General features: G+C 38.2%; 1 protein-coding gene across 1 annotated transcript in view; it reads left to right on the forward strand.

The window, feature by feature from the left end:
* Positions 1-891: 891 nt before the first annotated feature.
* Positions 892-26,315, forward strand: part of TXLNB (taxilin beta) — a 64,081-nt gene continuing 38,657 nt past the window's right edge. Inside the window, exons 1-4 of the mRNA XM_004740315.2 lie at positions 892-1,045; positions 3,298-3,741; positions 11,726-11,817; positions 17,905-18,075. Coding sequence (XP_004740372.1) covers positions 3,312-3,741; positions 11,726-11,817; positions 17,905-18,075 — 693 coding nt within the window. The 5' untranslated portion in view covers positions 892-1,045; positions 3,298-3,311. The remainder of the gene's footprint in view (positions 1,046-3,297; positions 3,742-11,725; positions 11,818-17,904; positions 18,076-26,315) is intronic.

The following is a 26,315-nucleotide window of genomic DNA, read 5'->3' on the forward strand; positions in this document are numbered from 1 at the left end:
AATCATTTATGCATAGTCTCAATGTCTCTTTCATCTTGTAAAGGAACATATTACCAGTTCCTGGGATTAGGATATGGACATCTCTCTGGTGGCATTATGGGTATCATTATGCCAAGCCAGTCCCAAGAGCAGGAAGTCTGATGGAGGACCCATGTTCTCTAGAAACAGAAGGAAAAGGGCATGGATGTAAGGTAAGAGAAAGGGGCATTTTAGGGTGAATGAAGAGAAGGTTCTTTTCCTGAGAAGGACTAAGGAGCAAATTGAAGACATAAGAGGGATGGAAAAACTTGGAAGAGCAGCTGGTGGAAAAGGCTCCAACTCAGGAAGAAAGAGTGACTACCTCCCCAAGGGCTTATCTGCGATGTGAAGGCGGTAACATGCTTAAGGTGTGGGATGTGAGGCCAATTACACCAGTTACCATGTTTCTGAAGATGCCACCAAACCCAGCCCCAAAAGAGCCACCTCGACTAGTATTTCAAACTTTACAAAAACAACCAAAGACATCAGAATTCAAGTAGTTCTCCCACCTCCTTTTTGTTATGCCATTGGATTCCCCCCTGCCAAGATTCCTATGAGAAATCTGATGCTAATTAGACTTGCATAAGAAGGGGAAAAAAAGAAGATGAATCATGGACCACACTGGAAATAAACTAAGAAATAAGAAAATACGATCTCTGCCCAAAAGAACAGTGAAAAATTATACTTACAGAGGAGCCTATAGTGAGAGTTTTAATTTTTTAAAGGACAAAACATGGAGAGTCTGATATGATCTACCAGCTGCTTCTCTTTCCTCAGATACTTGCCCAGGAGGCAGCTACTGAAAGTTGGTGTATTTCTCTCTTGCTGTGTCATACACTGTTCCTTTCCTTCCCCACCCCCTCCCTGCTCTCCTGTCGCTTTGGTGCCTGTGAGTGTGTGTGTCGTTTCTCTCTCCTGTGTTAAGAACACAGCTGCCTGCCGTTCTCCGGCTGGCTGTCGCAGCTTCTCTGACTAGCTTTTCGCAGCCTCCTGCCTCTCCTCTTTCCGCTTAGCTCCTTGTCTTCTGGTAAGTGTGACAAACACTCCTCCAAGCCCTGTAAGAAGTTGCAGGGTGCGGTTTGTGGTGGTCGAAACTTGCAACTTTGAGATTGCCCGTGAACTGTGCAAGAACTTTCCATTGTTTTATTTATAATTGAAATGTGTTACTCAGGAAGGTATGTGGGTGATAATCTGCTGGATTCCCCATACAAGTGAAAAATTCTCAAAGAAGGAAAAAAAAAGCAATAAAGTGTATTAAGAAGATAAACTTTAGAAATAATTTCTTGCTGTTAATTAATTAATATGGTAAGGAACAATTTAAAAGTAGCGGAATTCTTTGACTTTTTTTTTCCTTTATGTTGATTTATCTTGAGACTACTTTTAGGAATTGAATTGTCTTGTGGTTTACAAAGATTCCGTTATTCTGTTTTAAAGTAAATGTGGGCTATGAGTTTAAAGGATATCCATGGAATTAATATTAAAAACACCATTGGCTGTGGCCTCTGAGGAATGAAGAATAAATCAAATACAACCCAACTTTTGCAGTTAGACTAGCCATACTAAAACTCCCGTGGAAAGTCAGTTTTAAATTCATTGCTTTGAAGTTGGGTTGACTTTAGATTTTATTCCATCCTCAGAAGCCTCCCTAACACTTTAAAACCCACATATGTATTTAAGCCAGTACATGTTTACTGCTTTTAGTTTTGATTTTAAAAGGATTCTCTTCCCTTGATTCACAAAGAAGAAGGGCTAAATGCCATGGCTCCTTTTAGAGGAGCTTAAAATAACTTCTGGCTGGACAGCAGGTGCCATGTATCTTTCTCCGATTTTAGGGGAGGGTAAGTTATATATAGATGAGTGTACCCAGCAAGTAGGGGTCAGGATAAAGAAATGCCAGTGACGGAAACAATAAGGCTGTTTACTGCATCGTTTAATCATAAAGTTGGTGCATTCAAGTGGCCAAGAGAAAGAAGTACTTCCTTCAAAGTGAATGAGTACTTAAGTGGGCAGCCTAGGACTGTAGGTTGAATTTTCCATTCTTGCTGGAGTCCAAGCACTTGACAGCGCCTGCCCTGAGAACAAAAGAGGAAGCTATGCAGTATGGGGAACAGTATGTTTTGTTTTTCCTCTCAGGCCACTACAACAACAAAACCTGTGCATTATGAGAACCCCATCATATTTTTATGCTGTTAATTAGCAGCATGACCATTAAGCACCATTTACAAATAAAATGCACCATCACTTAAAGGCCTAGGTCAACTCTATTGCAACCCGAGAAATGGAGATAGCCAGAAATCCTGGAATTCTTTGACTCAGCTTGGACTTCAGCCCCTATTTTCAAAGAGGCCATATTATATGGATTATTTCTCAAGTTCATTCCCTCCCTATTCATTAAACATTGCTATTTCTTAAAAATTACAGTTATCCTAGAGCTTCTTGACTGAGAAAAAAAAAGAGTTGTACTCTTTTTCTTTTCCTAAAAGAAATTCAGTTTTTATATTGGAACAAAAAAGTATTATAGAAATTCTATAAATTATTATCTTGACCATCACCATGGTTCCCAACTAGTTTGTTGGTTAATTATTCCCTTCCTCCATTCTCCATTTTATTCCAAAAATGAAGCTAGTTTGAACCTCAGAAAACATATTTTATTGATGGATAATTATGTGTTGCTCATTTGAAAAAGGAAAATACTTGAAAAACAAGAAAGTATTTCCTGTATATAGTATAATAATTCATTTATATCAATGTACTCATATTTATCAAATCTTCACTTATGAATTAGAATAGAGTTTAGGACTGCTGTTGTTATGAGTGCTTTTAGTAAGCTCTGTGGCTCTTGTATTAAATGTTTTAACTTTGAAATAAAATAACACCACTTTAAACATTTTAAACACCACTTTAAACATTTAAGACATCTCTGTACTTACAATGACCATAAGTCTACATAGAATAATGTAAGAGAGGGGTAACACAAGTTGGCTTAAGCAATATGATAAATATAAAATGAAAAACAATATCTTGAATTATTCCATTAATGTCAGTGAAAGGAATTTCTACTGGAATTAAAGACCAAAACCAAAAATGTGCTAATAGTGTGAATTGCTTTGGAAAAATGTCTCCCACTGTTTCTACCTAACTAATTGCAACATCAAGGGTTTGTGAAAGTACATTCATTTTATGTTAGAAATTGTAATTAGTAGGTGGCTTTTGGGAATATCCATACCTTTTACATATAACTGGGTTAACTATATAAAACTTGACTATGCTTACCACTAGATACTATTCCCAGTATGGAGGTGAATCACTCTGTACAGCTCTCAGGAGAACCCCAGTCAACACCTCCAGGGGACAGTTCATCATTACTGAGTCAAAATGGCCTGGAGAAGCAAGATGATAAGGATTCCTCAACCACACTCCAAACAACGGAGGATAAGGCAGGTGTGCAGTCTGAACAGGGAGTTCAAGATATCTCTGAGGAACTAAATCGACAACTGGAAGACATCATTAACACCTATGGGTCTGCTACTGAAAAAGAGGGTCCCGCCAAGGCAAAGGAGCCACCTGAGAACATAGAACCACTGGACAATGAGGATTTGGACGGTGATGAGGCCACTGAAGAGACGGAGAGAGAACACTTGTCTTCTGGAGAACCAACCACAACCAAAGAGCCTGTCAGCAATAAAGAGCAAAAATTGGAAAAGAAAATCCTTAAAGGACTAGGCAAGTAGTTATGTTCTAATGCATGACTTTCCTTTGATGATTCCTTCATCAGGAAGGGGCACTTCCTCCAACCTTTACTAAAAGCCGCATCTCATTTTTGGATTACTGTAACAGCTTCCTGTAGGGTCTCCCTACACTTCCTTTGCTATACTTGGTGCTTAGCCGCATCCTCTCAAAAGAGAAGTGAACTTTTGAACATGTTACTCACCTACCCTGTTTCCCCAGTGGTTTCTCACTGTTCTTAGGACAAAGACTAAAATTCTTAACATGGTCTCTCAGGTCCTAATGGTCTAACCCAAATTAGTCTCCCTAGCTTTACCTCCCATCACTCTACACAGCATCTGCTTCCTGGACTCTCTGCCCCTATCACCACCACCACTACTACTGACTAATGGCTAATCATTCTGATCTTCTCTATCAGTGGTTTGAACACAGCATGCTCTATCCACAAAGCCCACATATATCCTATTTTCTCTACCTAGAAATCCCTACATGTTCAGCCCTTTGGGCACTTAACTTAGCATTTAGTTCACAATTCAAGTGGCATTTTCTTAGCCCAACTCTAGATAAGGTCTTCTTGTTTTCCATTTCTGTTGTATCTTGTATCTTTCCTTCTGAGCATTTAGCAGTATATGAGAATGTTACTTTTTGTGATATTTGCTTAATGCATGTCTTCCCTTTCCCTAGCTGGTTTTAGCTCAAGAACAGGGACTGTGTGTGTATTCAGACATCACTGAATGCCTAGTGTTTAAGATAGTGGATGACACATGCCAGGTGATCAATAAATATTTGTTATAAGGATGAACGAACAAGTAAATGAAAGGGAAATTGCTTAAAGCAAAGCTAGTGGAATCTGGATTTAAACAAAATATAAATATAGAGATTGTTTATATGTAAAATGATTACCAGATTGCTGAGTTGTATGTTCTATTACTATATAAAATATTTTTTATTTCACAAAACTCTTCAAAAAGTATCAATTATAGAATGTCAAAAATTGCAGAAAATATTTTTATTCTCATTAGTTTATTGATTCAGCAAATATGTATTAATACCTCATCTTTATGAGTTACTGTACTAAGTAAACAAAGATGAATAAATCATCAAGACCCTTTGGTTAAGGAGCTATAAGCATGAAGAGAAAAACCTTGTTCTTCTAATTGTAATTGTAATCTAATATGTTTTATAGGATACTGCTAAGAACAGGCATAGGAAAATTTTAGGTGACCATGTGGGATTTTACACCAAAAATGGCTGTGAAAGAAAGATGAGTTAATTTATTTGCTAGGTTGAAAGCATGTTACTGTACATAGGAGAACACCTCTGCCTGTCTTCCTTGGTGAATTTCACTGTGACACTCTGTACAAATACCACTTTCTATATGGTACATTCCCAGACATGCTCAGTAAGGGTTAGCATCACCTTTCTTACTTCTCCATTAAATTTTCTGCATCAATCATTTGTTTATATACCTGCCTCCCAAGAGAGGTAGAAAATCTATCGGGGGCAGCTATAATGTCTTACTCATTTCTTGAAGATAGTGTGGCAAAGTGAAAGGTCATGGGCGCTGGAGTCAGAACTGGGTTCAGATTCCAATAACCAGGTATCTATAAACCCCAAAGTATGTCTGCTGGCATGGGATATCACTACCTTACTTAAAACCCATTGTGGGCAATGTTTTCAAGAAGGGCTAAAAGACACATTTAAATAGGACATTTGACTCACCCAACATAAAGAATAAAATAACCCAAATAATACTTTAAAAATATCTACCAAGTTGCAAAGTGCAAGACTGGAATCACTCAAGGGTTCTGGATATTTGGGAAAGAGAATGAAGTTGCTCTATGTTCAAAAGCTGTTTTTCCTTATCTAGCCAAGGCATTTCAGAAACATCCCTTTGTATTAGCCATCATTAAACTTCCCATAAGACAGTACAAAATCACATCATGGAGGGTTATGATTTCAAGTGTTCCTAATGGAAAATTCTTTTTGCTTTATCACTTTATAATTATTTCTACAGAGGAATATGTATGTGTTGTATTGAGGGGATATGAAAAAAAGTAGGGGTAAAATTAAAGATGACCAACTGTGGTTTCTTCTCTGTCTTCCATGAGTTATTTCAGAATCTATAGTGATGATCTAATTACCCGATAATCAAAAGAACTGTAGAGAAAGAAAACATTCCACAACTCTAATTCCACCACTCTCTCCAAGTTACCAAATTTCAACTGAATGTTTGATCAGAACCAATGTTTGTGAAGCCAGTGACCACTTGTGTCCACCCTAACTACATGTGTCTCTGAACACCATTGGAATATTCTTCTAGGCACTGTAATGTTTCAGCTACATTATGGCTTAAACATTTTTAGGCTGGTCGAAATATATAACCACCATTTTAAACGTGATTTCAGCTACCTATAAGTAAGTAGCTTTAACAGACTTCCTAGCTGTTGATCGTCTAGACCAGTAGTTTTCAAACTTAACTGTGCATTAGAACCAAATACAGAATTTATGAAAAATGCTGTTCCTGAGCACAGAAATTCAGAATTGGGAGGATTTGAGTAGAACCAAAGCACCAAGGGCAATTTTTATATAGACTGCAGAAACAATCATTCTTCTGTTTCAGAAAGTTCTTCTTCCACCCTTTTGAAGAAAAAGTGAAGTGCTGATGGTGGTCTTCTTTAGAATCTATTTGTACCTTTTATAGAATTTTAATAAATCATTTTACCAGCACCTGAAAATATATCCTTAGATTTTGCTTAGCTACTTGATCAAAGATGAGTCTTCCATTATTTCATGTTTATCCGATAATATCTGCTTTATTGGTATTTTTGAGATGATGAAACATTCTGGCTCTCTAACCTAAAATTCTCCATAGTATATACTTTGGCATATTTGAGATTTCACAAAAAGTTAAAGATTACTTACTGCCACAATTCTTTGACTTTTTCTATATACAGTGAAAATCTCCACTATAGATGGGCACAGTTTACAATATTTTCTGGACTAATTGGACCAAAGAGATCCTTCTTTCACAGAACACCTTTGATTATTTGGGAAATGTCTCTACAACCCAAGTACCCAGGACTTATTTTTCCCTGAGAGATTTCATATGCTCCCCACAATCAACACACTGTACACCAAAGCAGTTAGAGGAATGTTTTTAAATCTCTTTAGTGGATAGAGCCATTTTCCCCTTGGCATCTGAACTGAAAGAGACAAAAACAGAGACACGTCTTAAGTAACTGACACGTCTTAAGTATCTCCCTCACTGCTCCCACCCCACCCTCCAGACTCACAGATTCTTATTAATCACTTCTCTGCCAACAGTACGTGGGCCGCACAAGCACCACATAGTAATAAGCACAGAACAATGATAAAATATAATATACTTTCTGATATTCCGGTTGATAACCAATTGAGTAGAAAATCAGAGGTTTGAAGCATAAGCCTGGGAAGAAAACAAAGCTGATCCACAGGTCCAGTCTGAGCTCAGAATACATCTAGTCAACCCACTAATTTTATAGACAGGGAAATTGAAGCTTAGAGAGTTTAAGAGTCTACAAAAAAAAAGGTTACTCAACTAGTTGATGTGATTGTGAGATGAGTCATAAAGGAAGCAAGGGGGCAGAACTGAAGTCACTAATATTGCAGGACTGAAGATACATACAAAGTAATTGGTATATTGGTTAAGGAGCATTTACCATAGCTCAGTTAATGGTTTTGCCTTCAGTTACAGGTGACTTTCAGTTGTACCTACTGAGGAGCTTGACTAAGATGGTGGATTCCAAAATGTCTTTAGAAAACCATTTTCTTACTCTTCCTTAGAAAGGGTACTTTCCCAGATGATTTGTTTCATCCATTTTTAGCTTGATTTCTAGTTTCACTGCAAAAGGGGAATAAACTGTTGCCTTAATACAACTGCTAAACTTTTGGAAGAGATAGTAGGAGACCAGAAGAATTCAGGGAAAAGAGGAATCAACAGAGATGGCAAGGTTCGTGAGTAGATTCACAGGGAAGTTAGATTTTAGACCAGGTCCTAAACAGAGAGAGAGATTTAAAGAAATAGGTCAGTTGGGACAGAAGAATATAACTTGAGCAAAGTAATTAGCATTCTCTTCTGATCAGAATTAGGAATAGATGTATTCATTTCTTGCTGTTCTTCCTGGTATTTTTCTTTTTCATTATAAAGTTTTGTTTTATTTTGTTTTCCCTGGAATAATCTCTTCATTTTTAGACTCTTAAAGGGTTTTTTTTTTTTTCCTTTTAAGAAAGTTTTCTTTATAGTTAGAGTCAAGAAATTACTAATAATTCAAACATATCATCAACTGACCTAATAAGAAGTCCAGGTCCACTCCCCAACTGGGTGAGAGGCAAAAGTTCCAAGTACATAAAAAAAAAAAAAAAAAAAAACAAGGTGACTAAAACACAAAAGATATAAAATGTTGGCCAAATAAAAACAGTGTAACTAGAAAATACAGAGTAGACAGTATTTTCAAAACTGATAAGCCATTAAAACAAAGCAAAACAAACAAAAACCAGACTATGAGAAGCAACAATGAGGGATAAGAGAATCCTGATAAGTTTTAGAAGTCTGTTGTTTTTTTCCCCAAAACATTTTGGAAAGACAAATATACCGTCCAAACATTGTTAATTTTATTGTTGTCTAAATCAAGATAAAAATGGTTAAATTTATTCCAGTCATGGAATCAACAAATCTTAAATGCTAAACTCAGAACCCATTTAGTCAACTTAATAATTTTATAGAGAGGAAAATTTAGGCCTAGAGAGTTGAAGAGTCTATAAAAAGGGTTACTGTGTCAACTAGTCAGTGACACAGTCTGTTTCAGAACCCAGGGTCTAGTCCTTATCCTTAGTCCAGTGTGAATTTAAATACACTGTCCTTATAGTCAACATACACAAATCTTATTTCTCTCAAAAGATATCTATAGATACTCAGAAATTATTTGTATCAGAGTCACTATTTTTAAATTATGTTAGAAAACATAATTAACATTGAAATTTGAATCTGGTTCTAACATTTGAAACAGAATATTCACGATCTTTTCTAGCTTTAAGATTCTGCCATAACACATAGAAAGCAGGGAGGGAGAAGAAAGACACACTTGTGTGTCCAAGACCAAATTTTAGCCCCAAATTTCTAGAAGATAATTTTGGTAGAGAAAAAGTCAGGGTTTAAACACTTATCAAATCTGCATAAACTTAGTATAAATAGTTACCACTATGCCAAAAGTTTAAGAAAAATTCCCATCCTCATTTATATAGCTGACTTCATTATCTCAATTTAAGTCTTTTAATTTCTTTGATATAAAAATCTTTCCTTTGTAGTATAATACTCCCTTGGCCTACAACTGTGCCTTTGGCCATAGCCACGTGTGACACAGCCGTTCTTGTTGCTCATGTGGCCCTACCCCCTTGTAGACTTACTACTCAATTGAGTGTTTTGTGAAGGGAGGGCCATATACCCTTCATGTGCCTTCCTCATTTTCAATGGGGACTTCAGGTCTGTCCCTCACTTTTTTTATGACTAATCTCACAATCACACTGCTTCGGAATGACACACTGGGGGAAAGACAGGTCACTTGTTCCTAATAAAATGTCTCTGACAAAAAGTCAGTTTGTCTCTCGTGTCTGACAATATCACCAAATGATCTCATTTCTGTGGAATTGTAATTACTGCCTCTAATAGAAGATGAGCAATCCCTTTCCTAGTTCTCTTCTCCATGATAATACCACACAGCATTCTAGTCTGGCAAACCAATGGAAGCCTAAAAATTAAACTCCCTGATGTCACAAATTTATTCATTCTGTGCATGCCTATCTCCAAGTTTCTGGATATTTGTGTAGTTTTTGTTGAAGGGCAAAATCAGTTTTGAAGGATAAATTGATGCTTCTGAATGTTGACCTTTTAGGCAAAATAACAGGATGTGAGAGCAGAAAGATCTCCTTTAGGGTGCCCTAAACAAAACCCTCTTCTCATGGTTAAAGAAAATAAAAAGTTAAGATACTTGGTGTGGAGAGAAAAAAGAGACTTATTGTACTCACTCAAATGTTTCTATCTCCCTCAAATGAGACACATAATGGTTTTATGTGACCATAATCATACTGAGAGGTTTCCTAAGCATATATTCAATGGCAGAGGTGAGAGTAAGATCTGTCATTCACAAAGTCAATCACAGAGTTGTCTTCAGGACAGTCTTCATTTAATTCACCTGCTACTAATGTGCACATGTTGGCTTTGCTTTGTTCCACTATTACCGACATTTACTGAGAGCTTGCCATGGAACAAACATGATCTCGGTTCTGGGCCAAATCTGATCCACAGCAATCTCTTTCCTCCAATAGATGGCACTCACTCAGGACAACAGTCTTCATGTGGCCCCTTTCCCAGACTGAAGACAAGGGGAAGGGATGTCCCGACCAATGCACATCTCTCCTGGTTGCTTAAGAACGAACTCTGAGCACAGGCACAGGGGAGATGGGGCAGCAGTGATGACCAGTTTAAACTTGGCTCAATATGTCACAGGCCATAATTGGAAAGCTGGTGGGATGCCTCTCACACCCACCTTCTCCCGGTCTTAGGCCATGTCTCTAATCTGAACTGACTCACTGGGCAGAGATGGACAAAACCAGCTGTTAGCAATGAGGTCATGTTTTTTAAGAAAAAGTTTCCTTTTATTTCTCTGAATTTCCTGGCATCCAAATTCCACATGGGAATGAATTGATTTAGAGCAAGTAGACAAACCTTGGATTCAAGCCTTGACTCTGCCAGTGTTAATTATGTAACTTTGGACTTTGCTGGGCCTTAGATTTTTAATCTATAAAATTAATCATTTGTCTGAATCTTCTTTAAAGTCCTTCTAGACCTAAAATTCTTTGATGCCATTAGAGTTAGCAGATATAGCAAATAAAAATACAGTATGCCAAGGAGAATTTGAACTTCAGTAAACAATGAAAAAATTTTTTAGTATAATCATGTCTCACGTCCTGTATTTCACTGGCAAGCTTAGTTTCATGCCTCTCCAGGATAAAAGCAAATACTCTAGCAAAAGGGAAATGCCTATTCTTGGGGAAAGGTTGTCAAAGTTGTTAATATTCTCACATAGATTTACATCAGGAAACATGGCCTCTACTGTGTGGATTGACCTTCCTATTCTAATTAGACAGACTGGCTGTCACTCTGTTCCACCTTGATCAGACAATTTGAAAAGACATCATCAGGGGTACATGCAGGCCCCAGGGTCCCTCTCCTCCCTTCCAAAACTCAGCCCAATGGCCACTTTAAAACAAGATTTCCAGGCCCACAGAAAGGCAAATGGGGAGGCTGAGCTGAAGAAGACAAAAAGAAGAACAATGAGGAAAGAGAAGAATCTGAGATTCACCATTAAATAATCATGAACAGATGAGTCTTAAAATGTAGCATAAACTCCAAGTGGGATCAGAAAAGGAGACTGTCAACAAAGATTAAGCCTGGGTGGGAGGAAGGAAGGGCCAGGAAGGTTGAACCCAGTATCACAAGAGACCCAAAAAGGCCTGTGGATAAGAACCTCCAAGTCTTGGCTTGGTTTTCCTTCTATGTTGATTTAATTCTCTGCTAGGTAGGAAATATGAGCGGAACATTCTCATCCAAACCTCACAGAATGCATTCACACAGAAAAACAAGACAACTGGTTACCCCCCAAAAGAGAGAAAAAAAAGTACTGAAGGCAGAAAACAAAACCCAAAAATGGCAGATGAAACTGTCCAGACTCTGTGCTTTGGACTGGAAGTCTAGAACCGCACGCATCAATGCAGGCAGTTCGGTGGGCGTCAGAAATTTTGATTGGCTGCTCTGCCTCTTTTTTTTTTTTAATTAACCAATGGGGGAAAACAGGTGTCTTATACAAAGTCAGCATTTTTTATTCTTTTGAATATTTTCAAAACATTTTTCTAAATGTCTTGATGGGTTTTGTTTTCTTTAAAGGCAAAGAAGCCAATGTGTTGATGCAAAATCTGAACAAGCTGCAAACACCTGAAGAAAAATTGGATTTTTTATTCAAGAAGTATGCTGAATTGGTAAGATGAGCTCTTTGTGCCAAAGAGGTTCAGGCCCTGGAGCTGAGAAAAGGCCATTCATTTTTCGGGGACCTCATTAGAGACCATAGCTGGTTATCTCACACAAGCCAAAGCAAGAATCCATAAGAGCAGAATTTTTTTTAAAGGAAAAAGAAAGAGAAAAACTGAGGAAAAACAGCACAACCAAGAAAGAGGATAGTGCTGGAGTCTATTGAAGTCTAACCTTCAATTATATGTATAATTTGGGGAACAGAAGAGAGAATTAGAGATCATTGAAAATTGCAGATATTTTAAACTTCTTTTGGGGTTTGTAAGAACACAGAAATATACTCGACCTAAAGGCAAACTTTTATTCAGTTCTTGTGCCTAGGTATTTTGAGGAGCCCCCTCAGGAAGGCAGAGGGATGAGTTTTTCCTACCCTCAGCTTGTGACCCCTTTTCATTTGAGCTTGAAAACTCTATTCATTCAGTCAGTCAGTCATTCAACCATTCATTTTTCCTCTTTGATCTACATTCTTCTCCCCACCCCACTGTGGCAGTGTTTGATGTGGGTTGCTTTATGCCTAGTTCTAGGTCCTCCCCAGGCAGGGTCCCTCTGAATAAGGCCATTGGGAGGCAGGGAAGCCGCTCAGAGACATCAGAGAATCTGTGAAGGGCACTGCCTCCCCGCCAGTACTCTTCCAATGGGTCAGTTTGGAAAAAGAGGAGGGTTCAGTGAAACCAACTTCTCTGTGAGAGGAGTGCCATTTGAGGTCTGGGCACTACTCCCCAGGGTGTGCGACCCTCCACAGAGATGTGACATTCTCTTACATGATGCTATCCAATGTGCTCCTCCTTCCCATCGGCTTCCTTTTTTTGTTTTAAGATTTTATTTATTTATTTGCCAGAGAGAGAGAGAGAGCACAAGCAGGGGAAGGGGCAGAGGAAGAAGCAGGCTACCCAAAGAGCAGGGAACCCAAGGCAGGGCTCAATGCCAGAATGCTGGGATCATGACCTGAGTCAAAGGCAGACACTTAACAGACTGAGCCACCCAGGCATCCCCCTGGTTGCCTTTAAAAATATATTTTCTTTATTTAAGAAAAAAAAAAATATTTTCTTTCTTTAAAAAAATATTTTCACTCACTTATGTCTTTTGGACAAGCAGTGACAGGAGAATGACACTACGTCCACAGAGCAAAACACTTCCTCCAAGCGGCAGGCTGAAGGCAGATCTACCTTGCAGCTAATGAAGTTTGGTTCAGAGCCTCTCACTAGCATGGGCCCCTCTGAGGCTCTGGATGCAATTCTCTTTTTTTAATTTTGAGGGTTGTTTCTGTGTGCTTTGTTTTTTAAAAGAAAGCCTCCAAAACTGAATGAACTTCAGGCACACAAGCGCCTCATCTTAACCCTATTGATGGACTGGAGTTTAGCAAGTGACTTGTTTTCTTTCTTTTTCTAACTCCCGTCCTGCGGGCATGTTCCTCCCTTTCTTCTGTCACCTTGCCTCATCTTCTTGGGATGAACAGTCCTGCAATAAGCCCAGAGGGACTCCAAAACCCTGAGTCAGCGGCTGGTTGTTTAACTATGCCAACAATTTTTAATTGTTTTTTAATCACATAAACCCCATATCATGATGATATGAGAAAAGCTGCAGACACAAGCAAATATATCACTAATCCCATAACCTAAAACACAAACTTTATCTGTCTTCATTCCCAGTTCTGCTATAGAAGAAGATATAATTTTTATAACAATTACTATTATAAGGTTGATACATGATTTGGTATCCAGTTTTGATGACTTATACGATGGACAATTTCCCATGCAGTTTAGAGTCTTTATAATTATGTTTTGTAATAGTTGTGTCATTTTTCCATGGAGTGGCCATTATATCCTGGTTCTCTGATTTGGGGACACTGGATTCCTTCTACTGTTTACTTTACCAAGTACTGCTGCACTACACATCGTCATGCATTAGATCTGTTCCTTCTCCTTCATTTTATGATCCATGATCCCAATCCAGAATTGGGATTACTGAATCAAACTGCATGAATGCCTTTTGGTTTTTCAGGTGTTTTTTAAATGGTCATAGTATTTTCCAAAAGAATGGCAAAAATTTATAAAGTGAGTATCAAGTGTTTCAACTTGTTTTTATCACAGCTTGTTTAACCTTAGCTATTAACCATCCATGAGCAGTTTCAATGCCATAAAATAAGTTTGGTTTCAAAAATATTTTTCCCAAAAATAAGGCCCCCATTCTGGGTCCATCCTTGATCTCTTTGGTACTTTCTAATATCGTTTTCCTTTTGCCCCTCTGATTTACCTCCTTTTACCAAAGCCATTCATATTTCTAGTGCCATGCTCCATACTTGACTAGACTGGGCAGGGTTCGAGCCATATGGGAAGCCGTGGGAGGGGCTGCAGCCCTCAGCAGCACATCAGAGAAGCATCACTTGTCCCGTCTGCCTGAGATTCTCTTCCTGAGCCACAGATGTTCACCCTAGGAACTTCCTCCACCTACTCACCTTCCCAGTCAGGAGTCATCCGATGAAGGTTATCTTTCCAGAGAGCCTGCTCAACTCAAGCCTTACTTACTGTACATTGGCATTTATATCATGTCCTATAATAAACTTTAAAATCCAAAAGGTCATTCTAGAAAAAATGAATAGGAGAAAATTGGTCAAAACCCCATTAAATTCCCTTTTCAGAAAGGAAAAATTGTGAATAATTTCAATCTTCTACTTGGAGACAAAAATCATTGCTCACTGATTTGGATATTAATATTAATATAAAATGTGTCTGACATGTAAGTGTTAACATAGAATAAATCATCAAATTCAAAGCTGTGAATCAAATTGCCACTCTAGCTAACTCACCCTTCCAGATTCTGAATCCTATAATATCACCTACTATTGTTTAATAAGGATACATTTATTTAAAAAGATACCACATGACCTGGAAGAAGTACTTTTTCTAAGTGTCCTCAGTTTTAATGTAGTTACAACAAATCACTAATACTATTCTGATTTAATAATTGGCATTACTTTATTTTAACTTAATAATAAAAAAGGGAGAGCAAGAAAAATAGCAGATAAAAATCTAATATGCCTGTCACAATAGTATAGAAGCACTGTGATGTCTAATTGCATCATTAAATCACTAAGTCAGGAAGAAATCTGACTGAAGTTGACTTGGTTGCAATATGTTCACTTTCATTCATTAAGAAACCATATCTGGGGGCACCTGGGTGGCTCAATGGATTAAAACCTCTGCCTTCGGCTTGGGTCGTGATTCCAGGGTCCCGGGATCAAGTCCTACATGGGGCTCTCTTCTCAGCGGGGAGCCTGCTTCCACGTCTCTCTCTCTCTCTGCCTCTCTACCTACTTGTGATCTCTAACTGTCATATAAATAAATAAAATCTTTAAAAAAATATATATGTATTCACAAGTCTGAAGTATTTGAATAAAATTAGCCACAGGCTTTAAAAAATTGTCAGAAAGTTAAGGGTTTTTATTTAGAGCATTCAAGAGAGACCTAGCTAAATGTCAAAGGTATATAATTTTGCAGTAAAACTAGAACATTACGTGGTTGATAAGCAAGTGAAGTCATCTCTTCCAACGTAGGAAACCCACATAGGGTACCCTCCTCCTGGTGCTCAGGTAAATCCATATGGGGCAGTGCTCCCCCACCAGGTACAGTAGTCAATGTCTGTCTGGAGATGTTATGAATGCTACGATTGTAGGGGGTAATATTGGCACCCAGTAGGCTGGGGACAAGGATGTGGCTAAAGAGCCTGCAATGCCCAAGATAGCCCCCCACAACAAGAAATTACGTGGCCCAAAGTCTAAATCAATAGTAAATTTCAGAATATATAACAATATGTAAATTTCAGAAAGAGATAATAGGTCATTCAAAATCCAAATATACTCTCTCTCTCTAAAAAAATTTTTTACCTCTGCCTTCGGCTCAGGTCATGATCCTGAGGTCTTGGGATCAAGCCCCACGTCGGGCTTTCTGCTCCACAGGGAGCCTGCTTCCACCTCTCTCTCTCTGCCTGCCTCTCTGCCTACTTGTGATCTCTGTCTGTCAAATAAGTAAATGAAATTTTTAAAAAAATAAAATAAAATAAATTTAAAAATAAAAAAATTTTAATTAAAAATATTGAAAAACAAAAGAGGGGAGGCACCTGGGTGACTCAGTGGGTCAAGCATCCAACTCTTGATTTCTGCTCAGGTCATGATCTCAGGGAACTGTGCCTGGAGCTCTGTGCCCAGTAGGGAGTCTGCCTGAAATTCTCTCTCTCCCTCTTCCTCTGCCTGTTCCCCCACTTTTTCTCTCTAAAAAAAAGAAAGAAAGAAAGAAAAGAAAAGAAAAGAAAGGGGGAAAAAATCCAAATATAAGCACAAATATAACTATGGTCCAAAATGAAAAAACTTATCCATCCTGTTAACAGGAGGTTAGCACAAGAAGCATATAATAAAATACCAATGATTGTCCAATTGAATCTCAAGAAGGAAATCAATTTCAATCAATGTTTATAGCAATATGGGTTCAATTTTTCCTGATGCTATTCTCACTAATAAATAAAAATTGCCCATAAATGTGATGCTAGAATACCATGTATGAATATCCCCAGCTTACTCCAGCAATGATCACTGTGTGGCAGGAGGAAGGGAGAAAGATATAAGATGTGAACTGAAGAGAATATGACAGTCTTGTTTGGCTAGTTCAAAAAGAACAAATACTGTTTGAAGACATGGAAACTGAGGCATACATGAGTGTTCATATCATGTGTGTCATCACTTGCATCAGGCTCTTGAGGGCACAAGGAACACCTGGGGTCCAAAAGCCCCAACAGTCTCTCAAGGCTTTTCCTCCCCTTGAGCCAATAAGGTCATAATCAGGACAAACACCCTCCTGGATTAAGCATCATTCGGGCACTCAGGGAACTGAGTCCAGCAAAGGAAAGGCTCTGGACGAAGAGCTGTCTTTGCAGACAGCCTCACTGACTATCCACCTGAGATCAACCTGCCTGGAGTGTACTGTCTCGGGTGGATTGATTGATTGATCCCCAAACTCCCCACACTGGAACTAGAATTCCATTCAACATTGCCAAATTCAGCAAACGAAAATACAGGACACCCAGTTACATTTGCGTTTCAGATAAATAATTTTTTTTTTCACTAAAATTGTCCAATGCAATACTTTTGATATGCTTTTACTAAAATTTAATTTCTTAATTATTTGAAATTCAAGTGTAACTGGATGTCCCACATTTTATCTTGCAACTCTATCCCAGAAGTATAGCACCCCAAGATGAAACATCCCATTTTCCATGTCAACCCTAATACTTTGTGGTAGCTGCTGGAGGAGTGTGAGAAGAGACCCCAGCTAAGGTTGACAAAAGCATGCATGTCATGATGTGTTGGCCATAAGCGTGGAGGGTGGAGGTAGGGTGGTCGGAGGGCAGGGCATGTTAAGGATACTTGCCATTCATGCTGTTGAACTGTGCAGCTTCTACTTCTGAAGTTGGCGGAAAATTGCCAATGCTGGGTAGTTGAGAGGTCTTTTCTCTTCTCCCCCTGTTTCACAAATCACAGACTTCATCTTCCATTTTATGAGGAAGCTGTTTTGTGCTTTCCTATTAAAAAAAAAATTGCTCTAAGTTTGTTTTGAGAAAGAATTGTGAGACCAAATATACACCAAGCAGACACACTGTGGACCACTGCACCAAGACAAGGCATTATCATGAATTCTGAGAGCCTACAGATTCCAAGATGTGCCCTTCCATATTGACCAGTGGCACTGGAGAGACTCAAGAGAAAGGAAATGATTTCTGACACCAAAAAGAAGATCAGAGTAAGAAAGGATTGTTATAATGATAAGGGAAAAGCTATAAGAGATATGTTCTAAAAGCTGTATCTACAAGTATCGCAAAGTCCCATTTATGAGGTTTATTTGACTGCAGAGGGTTGGCCATGATAACAAAAAAAAAATGTTTCCAACAACCACAGAGTGGTCTTTAGGTATTTCCTCTTTTGCTGCTTTTCTGTCAACTCAAAAGCGATTCCTGCCATTTTCTTTCATGTTTGCACCCCTTGTGTCTAGCTGGACGAACACCGCACTGAGCAAAAGAAGTTAAAGCTCTTACAAAAGAAACAGGTACAAATCCAAAAGGAAAAGGACCAGTTACAAAGTGAGCACAGCAGAGCTGTCCTCGCAAGGAGCAAACTGGAGAGTCTATGCCGGGAGTTGCAGAGACACAACAAGACACTGAAGGTATGTATCACCACCGCTCTGAAAAACACACTTTTTGGCATGCTGCATAGACACAGGCTTCTCCCACTCATGGAAAGAGCATGAGTTTCTGACATACAATAAGTTATTTTAACTCCCCAAGGCTGTTTTCTCATCCTTAAAATGGGGATTATATTATATTACTGTGTGGCCAGGGAAAAATTAAATGAGGTCATATACATAGGGTTCTCTGTAGTATCTGACCCAGAGCAGGCTCCCAATAAAATGTGTGCCATCCCCCTTGCTTTTTTATTACTTCAAGTTTGTTTTATTATTTAAGGTAAGACTCAGATCTACTGTTTAAAATACAAATTTGTAAAAATACAACAGTTTTTGTATTATAATGAAATCTGCAGGACATGAGAAAAATGGACATAAAGCTAACTGACATTAAATAGCAAGATTGAGAGCCAAAAAGTCAAAAGTCAGCTGAAAAAGAAGCTACTTGGAAAACCACTGAAGCTCTTCAGACTTAATTATTCAATCTAAAGATAATGGACTGATCACTTCATTCAGTCTGCATGGATTTCATTAATTATAGCATAAGCCCGTAGCAGTGTGCCTAATTTGATTACATATAGACACTAGCTCCATTCAATGAAGCAAGAATCAGGGCTCTCCAAGATAATACTACAGGCATCCACAATCCCCTTTCCAGTTGAAGATCTTAAATGTTTTGACAAACAATAATTAATCAGACACCAACATTTCCATGAGATAGTTATTATTACATGCATTTAGAAGGCGATCCTTTAAGAAGCAAGAGATTAAGATCACTGCTGAGTCTGCACAACAGGGTTGGGAAAAAAACTAGAAGAGAATCATGGCTCTTCATATTCTAGATTGGTTTCTGATATCTGGGAAATGGAAGGCCAGCCTGGTAAACTATAACCCTTAGATCACAAGTTGTAGGAGAAGGGCATCTGGCATCTATTCAGTCATTGCTCTGGGGACAGTCAGAAATGCAGGTTAAATGGGGGCCTGGGAATGAGAGCATTATTCTGTACTTGAGATACATATTCAAGTAAATAGCACTGTGTGTTTACATAAGTAGTGTTATATTGTAAGGAGATAAAAATTAAATCAGATAAGAGTAGAAAGGTTATCAACAAGGATATTTGAAGAATGGGATGGGCTGCCTAGGTGGATCCATTGGTTAACTCTTGACTTTGACTCAAGTGGTAAGTTCAGGGTCATGAGATCCAGCCCCATGTTGGGCTACAGGCTGGGAGGGGAGCCTACTTAAGATTCTCTCTCTCCTGATGCCCCTCCCCCTTCTAAAAGTAATTAAATAATTACTTAATTAAAAAATGGGATCATGTGGCTTGGGCTCTTTGAGTAGCATTCAAAGACAGAATGATGGAAGTTAAGGAGACCCGGTACATATAGCCACACACCCTCACTAATGGCCTCCAGTTACTGGCAATGAAATTCAGTATCATTATTACACTAGAACATGTGCTAAGTGCCTTACATATGTTGTTTTATTTGATCTTCACAACAACCTTGCCAGGGTTAATATTAATAGCTCCATCTTATGTTGCTAAATAAACTGAGACTTGGCAATCTAAATCAGTTGTCCCAAGGTCATGCATATATTAAGTATCAAAATCAGGCTTCAGATTCAAAATATTTTCCGAGTTCCCTCCTCAGTTTTTCTTTGACCCATGGATTATTTAGAAGTGTTGCTTAATTTTTATGGCCCATGATATATGATCTATCAATGAACATACTATACACACTTGGAAAGAAGGTATGTTCTTCAAATGTCAGGTATAATTTTGCATAAGCAACAATTAGCCTTAGATCATTTAGGTTTTTACTGAATTTTTGTCCAGTTGTTCTATCAATTACTGAGGAAATCTCCTAATATAATTAAAAATCTCCTAGTATAATTGGGAAACTGTCTACTTCTCCTTTTAATTATGTAACTGTTTGCTTCATGTATTTTGAAGTATTAATTTGACATTTGTGATTGTTATGTCTCCTTGATAAATTGTTTAATCACTGTGAAATGTCCTTCAGTAATGATCTTTTTCTTGATGTCTACATTAACTGATATCAGTAAAGCCCCTCCAGTTTTCTTACTCTTATTGTTTTCATGGTATATCTCCTTCCATCCTTATTTCCAAACCTCGCCTTTATATATAAAGTGAACCTCTTATAGACAGAATATAGTTAGACCTTGTTTATTTTCATTCTTATGATATCTGTTAGAGTACTAGTCCATTAACATACAGTGTAATTATTAGTGTGGTTAGATAGGCTTCTACTATTTTGTTATTTTTCACTATTTGTCCTCTCTGTTTTCTGGTCCTCTATTTTTTTCCCCATCTTCTTTTGGATTATTTGAATATTTTAAAAATTCCATACTAATTTATCTCTTGGATTTCAAGTTATACTTCTTTGTATTTTCAGTGGTTGGTCTGTGATTACTTAAACATTTGTAACTTTCCAGTCTAGCTAGAGCTAATAGTGTCTCACTTTATATAATGCGTAGAAACACTGCAACCTAAATAGGTCCATTTACTGCCCCCCCTTCAAACTATTATTGTTATATGCATTACATTTGCATATGTTTATAAAGGGATCATGACCTAGGCACCCAGGCAACCCTGTTCGACCTTTTCCTATTGTCCCACAAGTCCTTCAGTCTCTTGTATGTTCTTCACCAATCTTCTTTCTTCTATCTTCAGATTAGATAATTTATATTGGTCTAGCATGACACTCACTGATTCTTTTCTCTGTCATCTCCATTCTCCTCTAAGTCCACCCAGTGATCTGAAAATTTCATATTTTGCTGCTTTAACTCCAAAATTTCCATTTGGTTCTTTCTTACAGATTTTTTTTCCTCTCTTGAGATTTCCAATCTTTTCATTCATTAAGATAGTATTTTCCTTTATAGTTACTAAGCATACTTATAATACCTGTTTTTAAATTCTCATTTGCTAATTCCACATCTGGGTCACTATGAAATAGGCTTCCTCTTATTATCTTTCCTTATAAGAATGGGCCACATTTTCTTAACTCTTCATACATCTAGTCATCGTAGACTGTATCCTGGATGTTGCAGCTGTTGTGTTGTGGAGCAACTATACTACAACTCTACCATTATACTCCCTGAAAATGTTGTCATTCTTTTTAAGCAGGCATTTAACTTGATTAGAGTCAAATTACAAATTCCCTCTCTTGGGCAGCAGCTTAAACTCAGTTCATTTCTTTTTTTCTCATTAGGCTGCTTTGAGTCTACCCTGCACATGTGTGTTTCAGGGTCAGCCAAAGATTTGAGCAGAATTTATTCACAGAATTTAGGGTTCTTTTTCTTTTTCTCTCTCTCTCTCTCACTCTCTTTTTGGGGACTCTCCCATCATCTTCCAGGAGCTATAGCTGCCCAGAGTGCTTCATTCTTCACATCGGAAAAATGGTAGGTAGGTTTTCTATGAGAGTTTTACCCATCCCATGCAGATGCTAATTTCAGTCTGCATTCAAGCTACAAGCTAGAAAAAGAGAGAGAGAGAGAAACTTAGAGTATACCATTCCCTATTTATAGATGTTAGCTTCCCTCTAGCTTTTGCCTGACTCTATCTCCAGTTCTCCAGTGTTTTTAAATAGTTATTTCTTGCATTTTGTCCACACCTTATACTTATTATGCATAGAAGTGTCAAAGCAGTATGAGCTTCCTTGGCCATACTAGTAAAACAACCTAAGTATATCTGCATCTAAAATCCATGTGTTAGGAACTCGGGAAGATATAGAAAAAGAATGCATGCCAAACTTTTCCACACACACACACACACACACACAAATAGCAACTATTACTATTCTGTATTAAAACTAATTCTTCAGTAAGTAAAAAAAAAAAAAAAAAAACCCACAAAAGCTCATAATTTAGGATCATGTAAAAAGAGACAGATGAAAGTCTGAGACATGGGTTTATTTCAATAAAATACTCATATATTTGAAGCAATAAATGTGAACTTCGAACTACTGAAAAAGAACTGGCTAGTTAGAGATAGGTAAGTGTTTTGGGGAATATGATTTTAGTAAATAAGTAGGATTTGTTATCAGAGTATCATAGAATTTTAACATGGAAAGGACTATAAGACTCACCTAGTCCATGTTACTCGTGCCTGTATGTAAATTAATAATTTACTGATTCACTGAATAAGCACTCACTGGATATCTATGAATGGTGTGCCAGGCACAGCACCAGTTCTAAGATGCACAGTGCTACTTGCACAGTCTGTTTTCTTAGTAATTTCAGATTTTGCCCTTCAATCTTATTTGCATTATTAATTTCCATTTTGAATAATGTACTTGATAAGGAAATTTTTTTCTCTGACATCATCCAAATGATTACAAATTCTTTCCCAAAAGAGTCAAATTTTATAAGATTTCTCTAGTTTTTTTCTCCCAATGAGAAACGGTGTACTGCGAAATGCAAAATGCTGCTTTGTGAGCCAGGATTCAGCACTATAATGGTTTGGCCTGTGTTTAAACCATCTTAACACCCACACCTTCTTTCGGTAGCCAGTTGCCAGTGACAAGCTCAAACTTGCAGATTATCCTGGGGTGTTTCTTTCATTTACTCATTCATTCATGGATGCAATAGTTATAAACGCAAACGGCATGCAGATCATGGTCTATAGTTCTACAGCTAGGAACCTATTGACTTCTTCTTCTTCTTCTTTTTTTTTTCCTGCATTTTTTAAAAAATTTCTTTTCAGCATAACAGTATTCATTGTTTTTGTACCACACCCAGTGCTCCATGCAATTCGTGCCCTCCTTAATACTCACCACCTGGTTCTCCCAACCTCCCACCTCCTGCCCCTTCAAAACCCTCAGGTTGTTTTTGAGAGTCCACAGTCTCTCATGGTTGACCTCCCCTTCCAATTTCCCTCAACTCCCTTCTCCTCTCCATCTCCCCATGTCCTCCATGTTATTTCTTTGCTCCACAAATAAATGAAACCATATGATAATTGACTCTCTCTGCTTGACTTATTTCACTCAGCATAATCTCTTCCAGTCCCGTCCATGTTGCTACAAAAGTTGGGTATTCATCCTTTCTGATGGAGGCATAATACTCCATAGTGTATATGGACCACATCTTCCTTATCCATTCGTCCGTTGAAGGGCATCTTGGTTCTTTCCACAGTTTGGCAACCGTGGCCATTGCTGCTATAAACATTGGGGTACAGATGGCCCTTCTTTTCACTACATCTGTATCTTTGGGGTAAATACCCAGTAGTGCAATTGCAGGGTCATAAGGAAGCTCTATTTTTAATTTACTGAGGAATCTCCACACTGTTTTCCAAAATGGCTGCACCAACTTGTATTCCCACCAATAGTTAAGAGGGCTCCCCTTTCTCCACATCCTCTCCAACACATGTTGTTTCCTGTCTTGCTAATTTTGGCCATTCTAACTGGTGTAAGGTGGTATCTCAATGTGGTTTTAATTTGAATCTCCCTAATGGCTAGTGTGTCTGATAGCCATTTGTATGTCTTCATTGGAGAAGTGTCTGTTCATCTCTTCTGCCCATTTTATTTATATGATTATCTGTTTTGTGTGCATTGAGTTTGAGAAGTTCTTTTTTTTTTCTTTGATATTGGTATTTTTTTCAATTTTTTATTTTTTAAAAACATATATTTTTATCCCCAGGGGTACAGGTCTGTGAATCGCCAGGTTTACACACTTCACAGCACTCACCAAAGTACATACCCTCCCCAATGTCCATAACCCTTCCCCCCTTCTCCGAACCCCCTCTCCCCAGCAACCCTCAGTTTGTTTTGTGAGGTTAAGAGTCACATATGGTTTGTCTCCCTCCCAATCCCCTCTTGTTTCATTTATTATTCTCCTACCCCCTTAAGCCCCCATGTTGCATCACCACTTCCTCATATCAGGGAGATCATATGATAGTTGTCTTTCTCCGCTTGACTTATTTCGCTAAGCATGATATGCTCTAGTTCCATCCAGGTTGTGGCAAATGGCAAGATTTCATTTCTTTTGATGGCTGTATAGTATTCCATTGTGTATATATACCACATCTTCTTGATCCATTCATCTGTTGATGGACATCTACGTTCTTTCCATAGTTTGGCTATTGTGGACATTGCTGCCATAAACATTCAGGTGCACGTGCCCCTTCGGATCACTACGTTTGTCTCTTTAGGGTAAATACCCAGTAGTGCAATTGCTGGGTCATAGGGCAGTTCTATTTTCAACATTTTGAGGAACCTCCATGCTGTTTTCCAGAGTGGCTGCACCAGCTTGCATTCCCACCAACAGTATAGGAGGGTTCCCCTTTCTCCTCATCCTCGCCAGCATCTGTCATTTCCTGACTTGTTAATTTTAGCCATTCTGACTGGTGTGAGGTGATATCTCATTGTGGTTTTGATTTGTATTTCCCTGATGCCGAGTGATATGGAGCACTTTTTCATGTGTCTGTTGGCCATCTGGATGTCTTCTTTGCAGAAATGTCTGTTCATGTCCTCTGCCCATTTCTTGATTGGATTATTTGTTCTTTGGGTGTTGAGTTTGCGAAGTTCTTTATAGATTTTGGACACTAGTCCCTTATCTGATATGTCGTTTGCAAATATCTTCTCCCATTCTGTCAGTTGTCTTTTGGTTTTGTTCAGTGTTTCCTTTGCAGTGTAAAAGCTTTTGATCTTGATAAAATCCCAATAGTTCATTTTTACCCTTGCTCCCCTTGCCTTTGGCGTTGTTCCTAGGAAGATGTTGCTGCGGTTGAGGTCGAAGAGGTTGCTGCCTGTGTTCTCCTCAAGGATTTTGATGGATTCCTTTCTCACACTGAGGTCCTTCATCCATTTTGAGTCTATTTTCGTGTGTGGTGTAAGGAAATGGTCCAATTTCATTTTTCTGCATGTGGCTGTCCAATTTTCCCAACACCATTTATTGAAGAGGCTGTCTTTTTTCCATTGGATATTCTTTCCTGCTTTGTCGAAGATTAGTTGACCATAGAGTTGAGGGTCTATTTTTGGGCTCTCTAGTCTGTTCCATTGATCTATGTGTCTGTTTTTGTGCCAGTACCATGCTGTCTTGATGATGACAGCTTTGTAATAGAGCTTGAAGTCCAGAATTGTGATGCCACCAACGCTGGCTTTCTTTTTCAATATTCCTTTGGCTATTCGAGGTCTTTTCTGGTTCCATATAAATTTTAGGATTATTTGTTCCATTTCTTTGAAAAAGATGGATGGTACTTTGATAGGAATTGCATTAAATGCGTAGATTGCTTTAGGTAGCATAGACATTTTCACAATATTTATTCTTCCAATCCGGGAGCATGGAACATTTTTCCATTTCTTTGTGTCTTCCTCAATTTCTTTCATGAGTACTTTATAGTTTTCTGAGTATAGATTCTGTGCCTCTTTGGTTAGGTTTATTCCTAGGTATCTTATGGTTTTGGGTGCAATTGTAAATGGGATTGACTCCTTAATTTCTCTTTCTTCTGTCTTGTTGGTGGTGTAGAGAAATGCAACTGATTTCTGTGCATTGATTTTATATCCTGACACTTTACTGAATTCCTGTACAAGTTCTAGCAGTTTTGGAGTGGAGTCTTTTGGGATTTCCACATATAGTATCATATCATCTGCAAAGAGTGATAGTTTGACTTCTTCTTTGCTGATTTGGATGCCTTTAATTTCTTTTTGTTGTCTGATTGCTGAGGATAGGACTTCTAGTACTATGTTGAATAGCAGTGGTGATAATGGACATCCCTGCCGTGTTCCTGACCTTAGCAGAAAAGCTTTCAGTTTTTCTCCATTGAGAATGGTATTTGCGGTGGGTTTTTCATAAATGGCCTTGATAATATTGAGGTATGTGCCCTCTATCCATACACTTTGAAGAGTTTTGATCAGGAAAGGATGCTATACTTTGTCAAATGCTTTTTCAACATCTATCGAGAGTATCATATGGTTCTTGTTCTTTCTTTGATTGATGTGTTGTATCACATTGATTGATTTGTGGATGTTGAAACAACCTTGCAGCCCTGGAATAAATCCCACTTGGTCGTGGTGAATAATCCTTTTAATGTACTGTTGAATCCTATTGGCTAGTGTTTTGGTGAGAATTTTCGCATCTGTGTTCATCAAGGATATTGGTCTATAGCTCTCTTTTTTGATGGGATCCTTGTCTGGTTTTGGGATCAAGGTGATGCTGGCCTCATAAAATGAGTTTGGAAGTTTTCCTTCCATTTCTATTTTTT

This window comes from Mustela putorius, unplaced genomic scaffold, assembly GCF_011764305.1.
Source record: "Mustela putorius furo isolate JIRA1106 unplaced genomic scaffold, ASM1176430v1.1 tig00003863_pilon_pilon_pilon, whole genome shotgun sequence".
NCBI classification, from domain to species: Eukaryota; Metazoa; Chordata; class Mammalia; order Carnivora; family Mustelidae; genus Mustela; species Mustela putorius.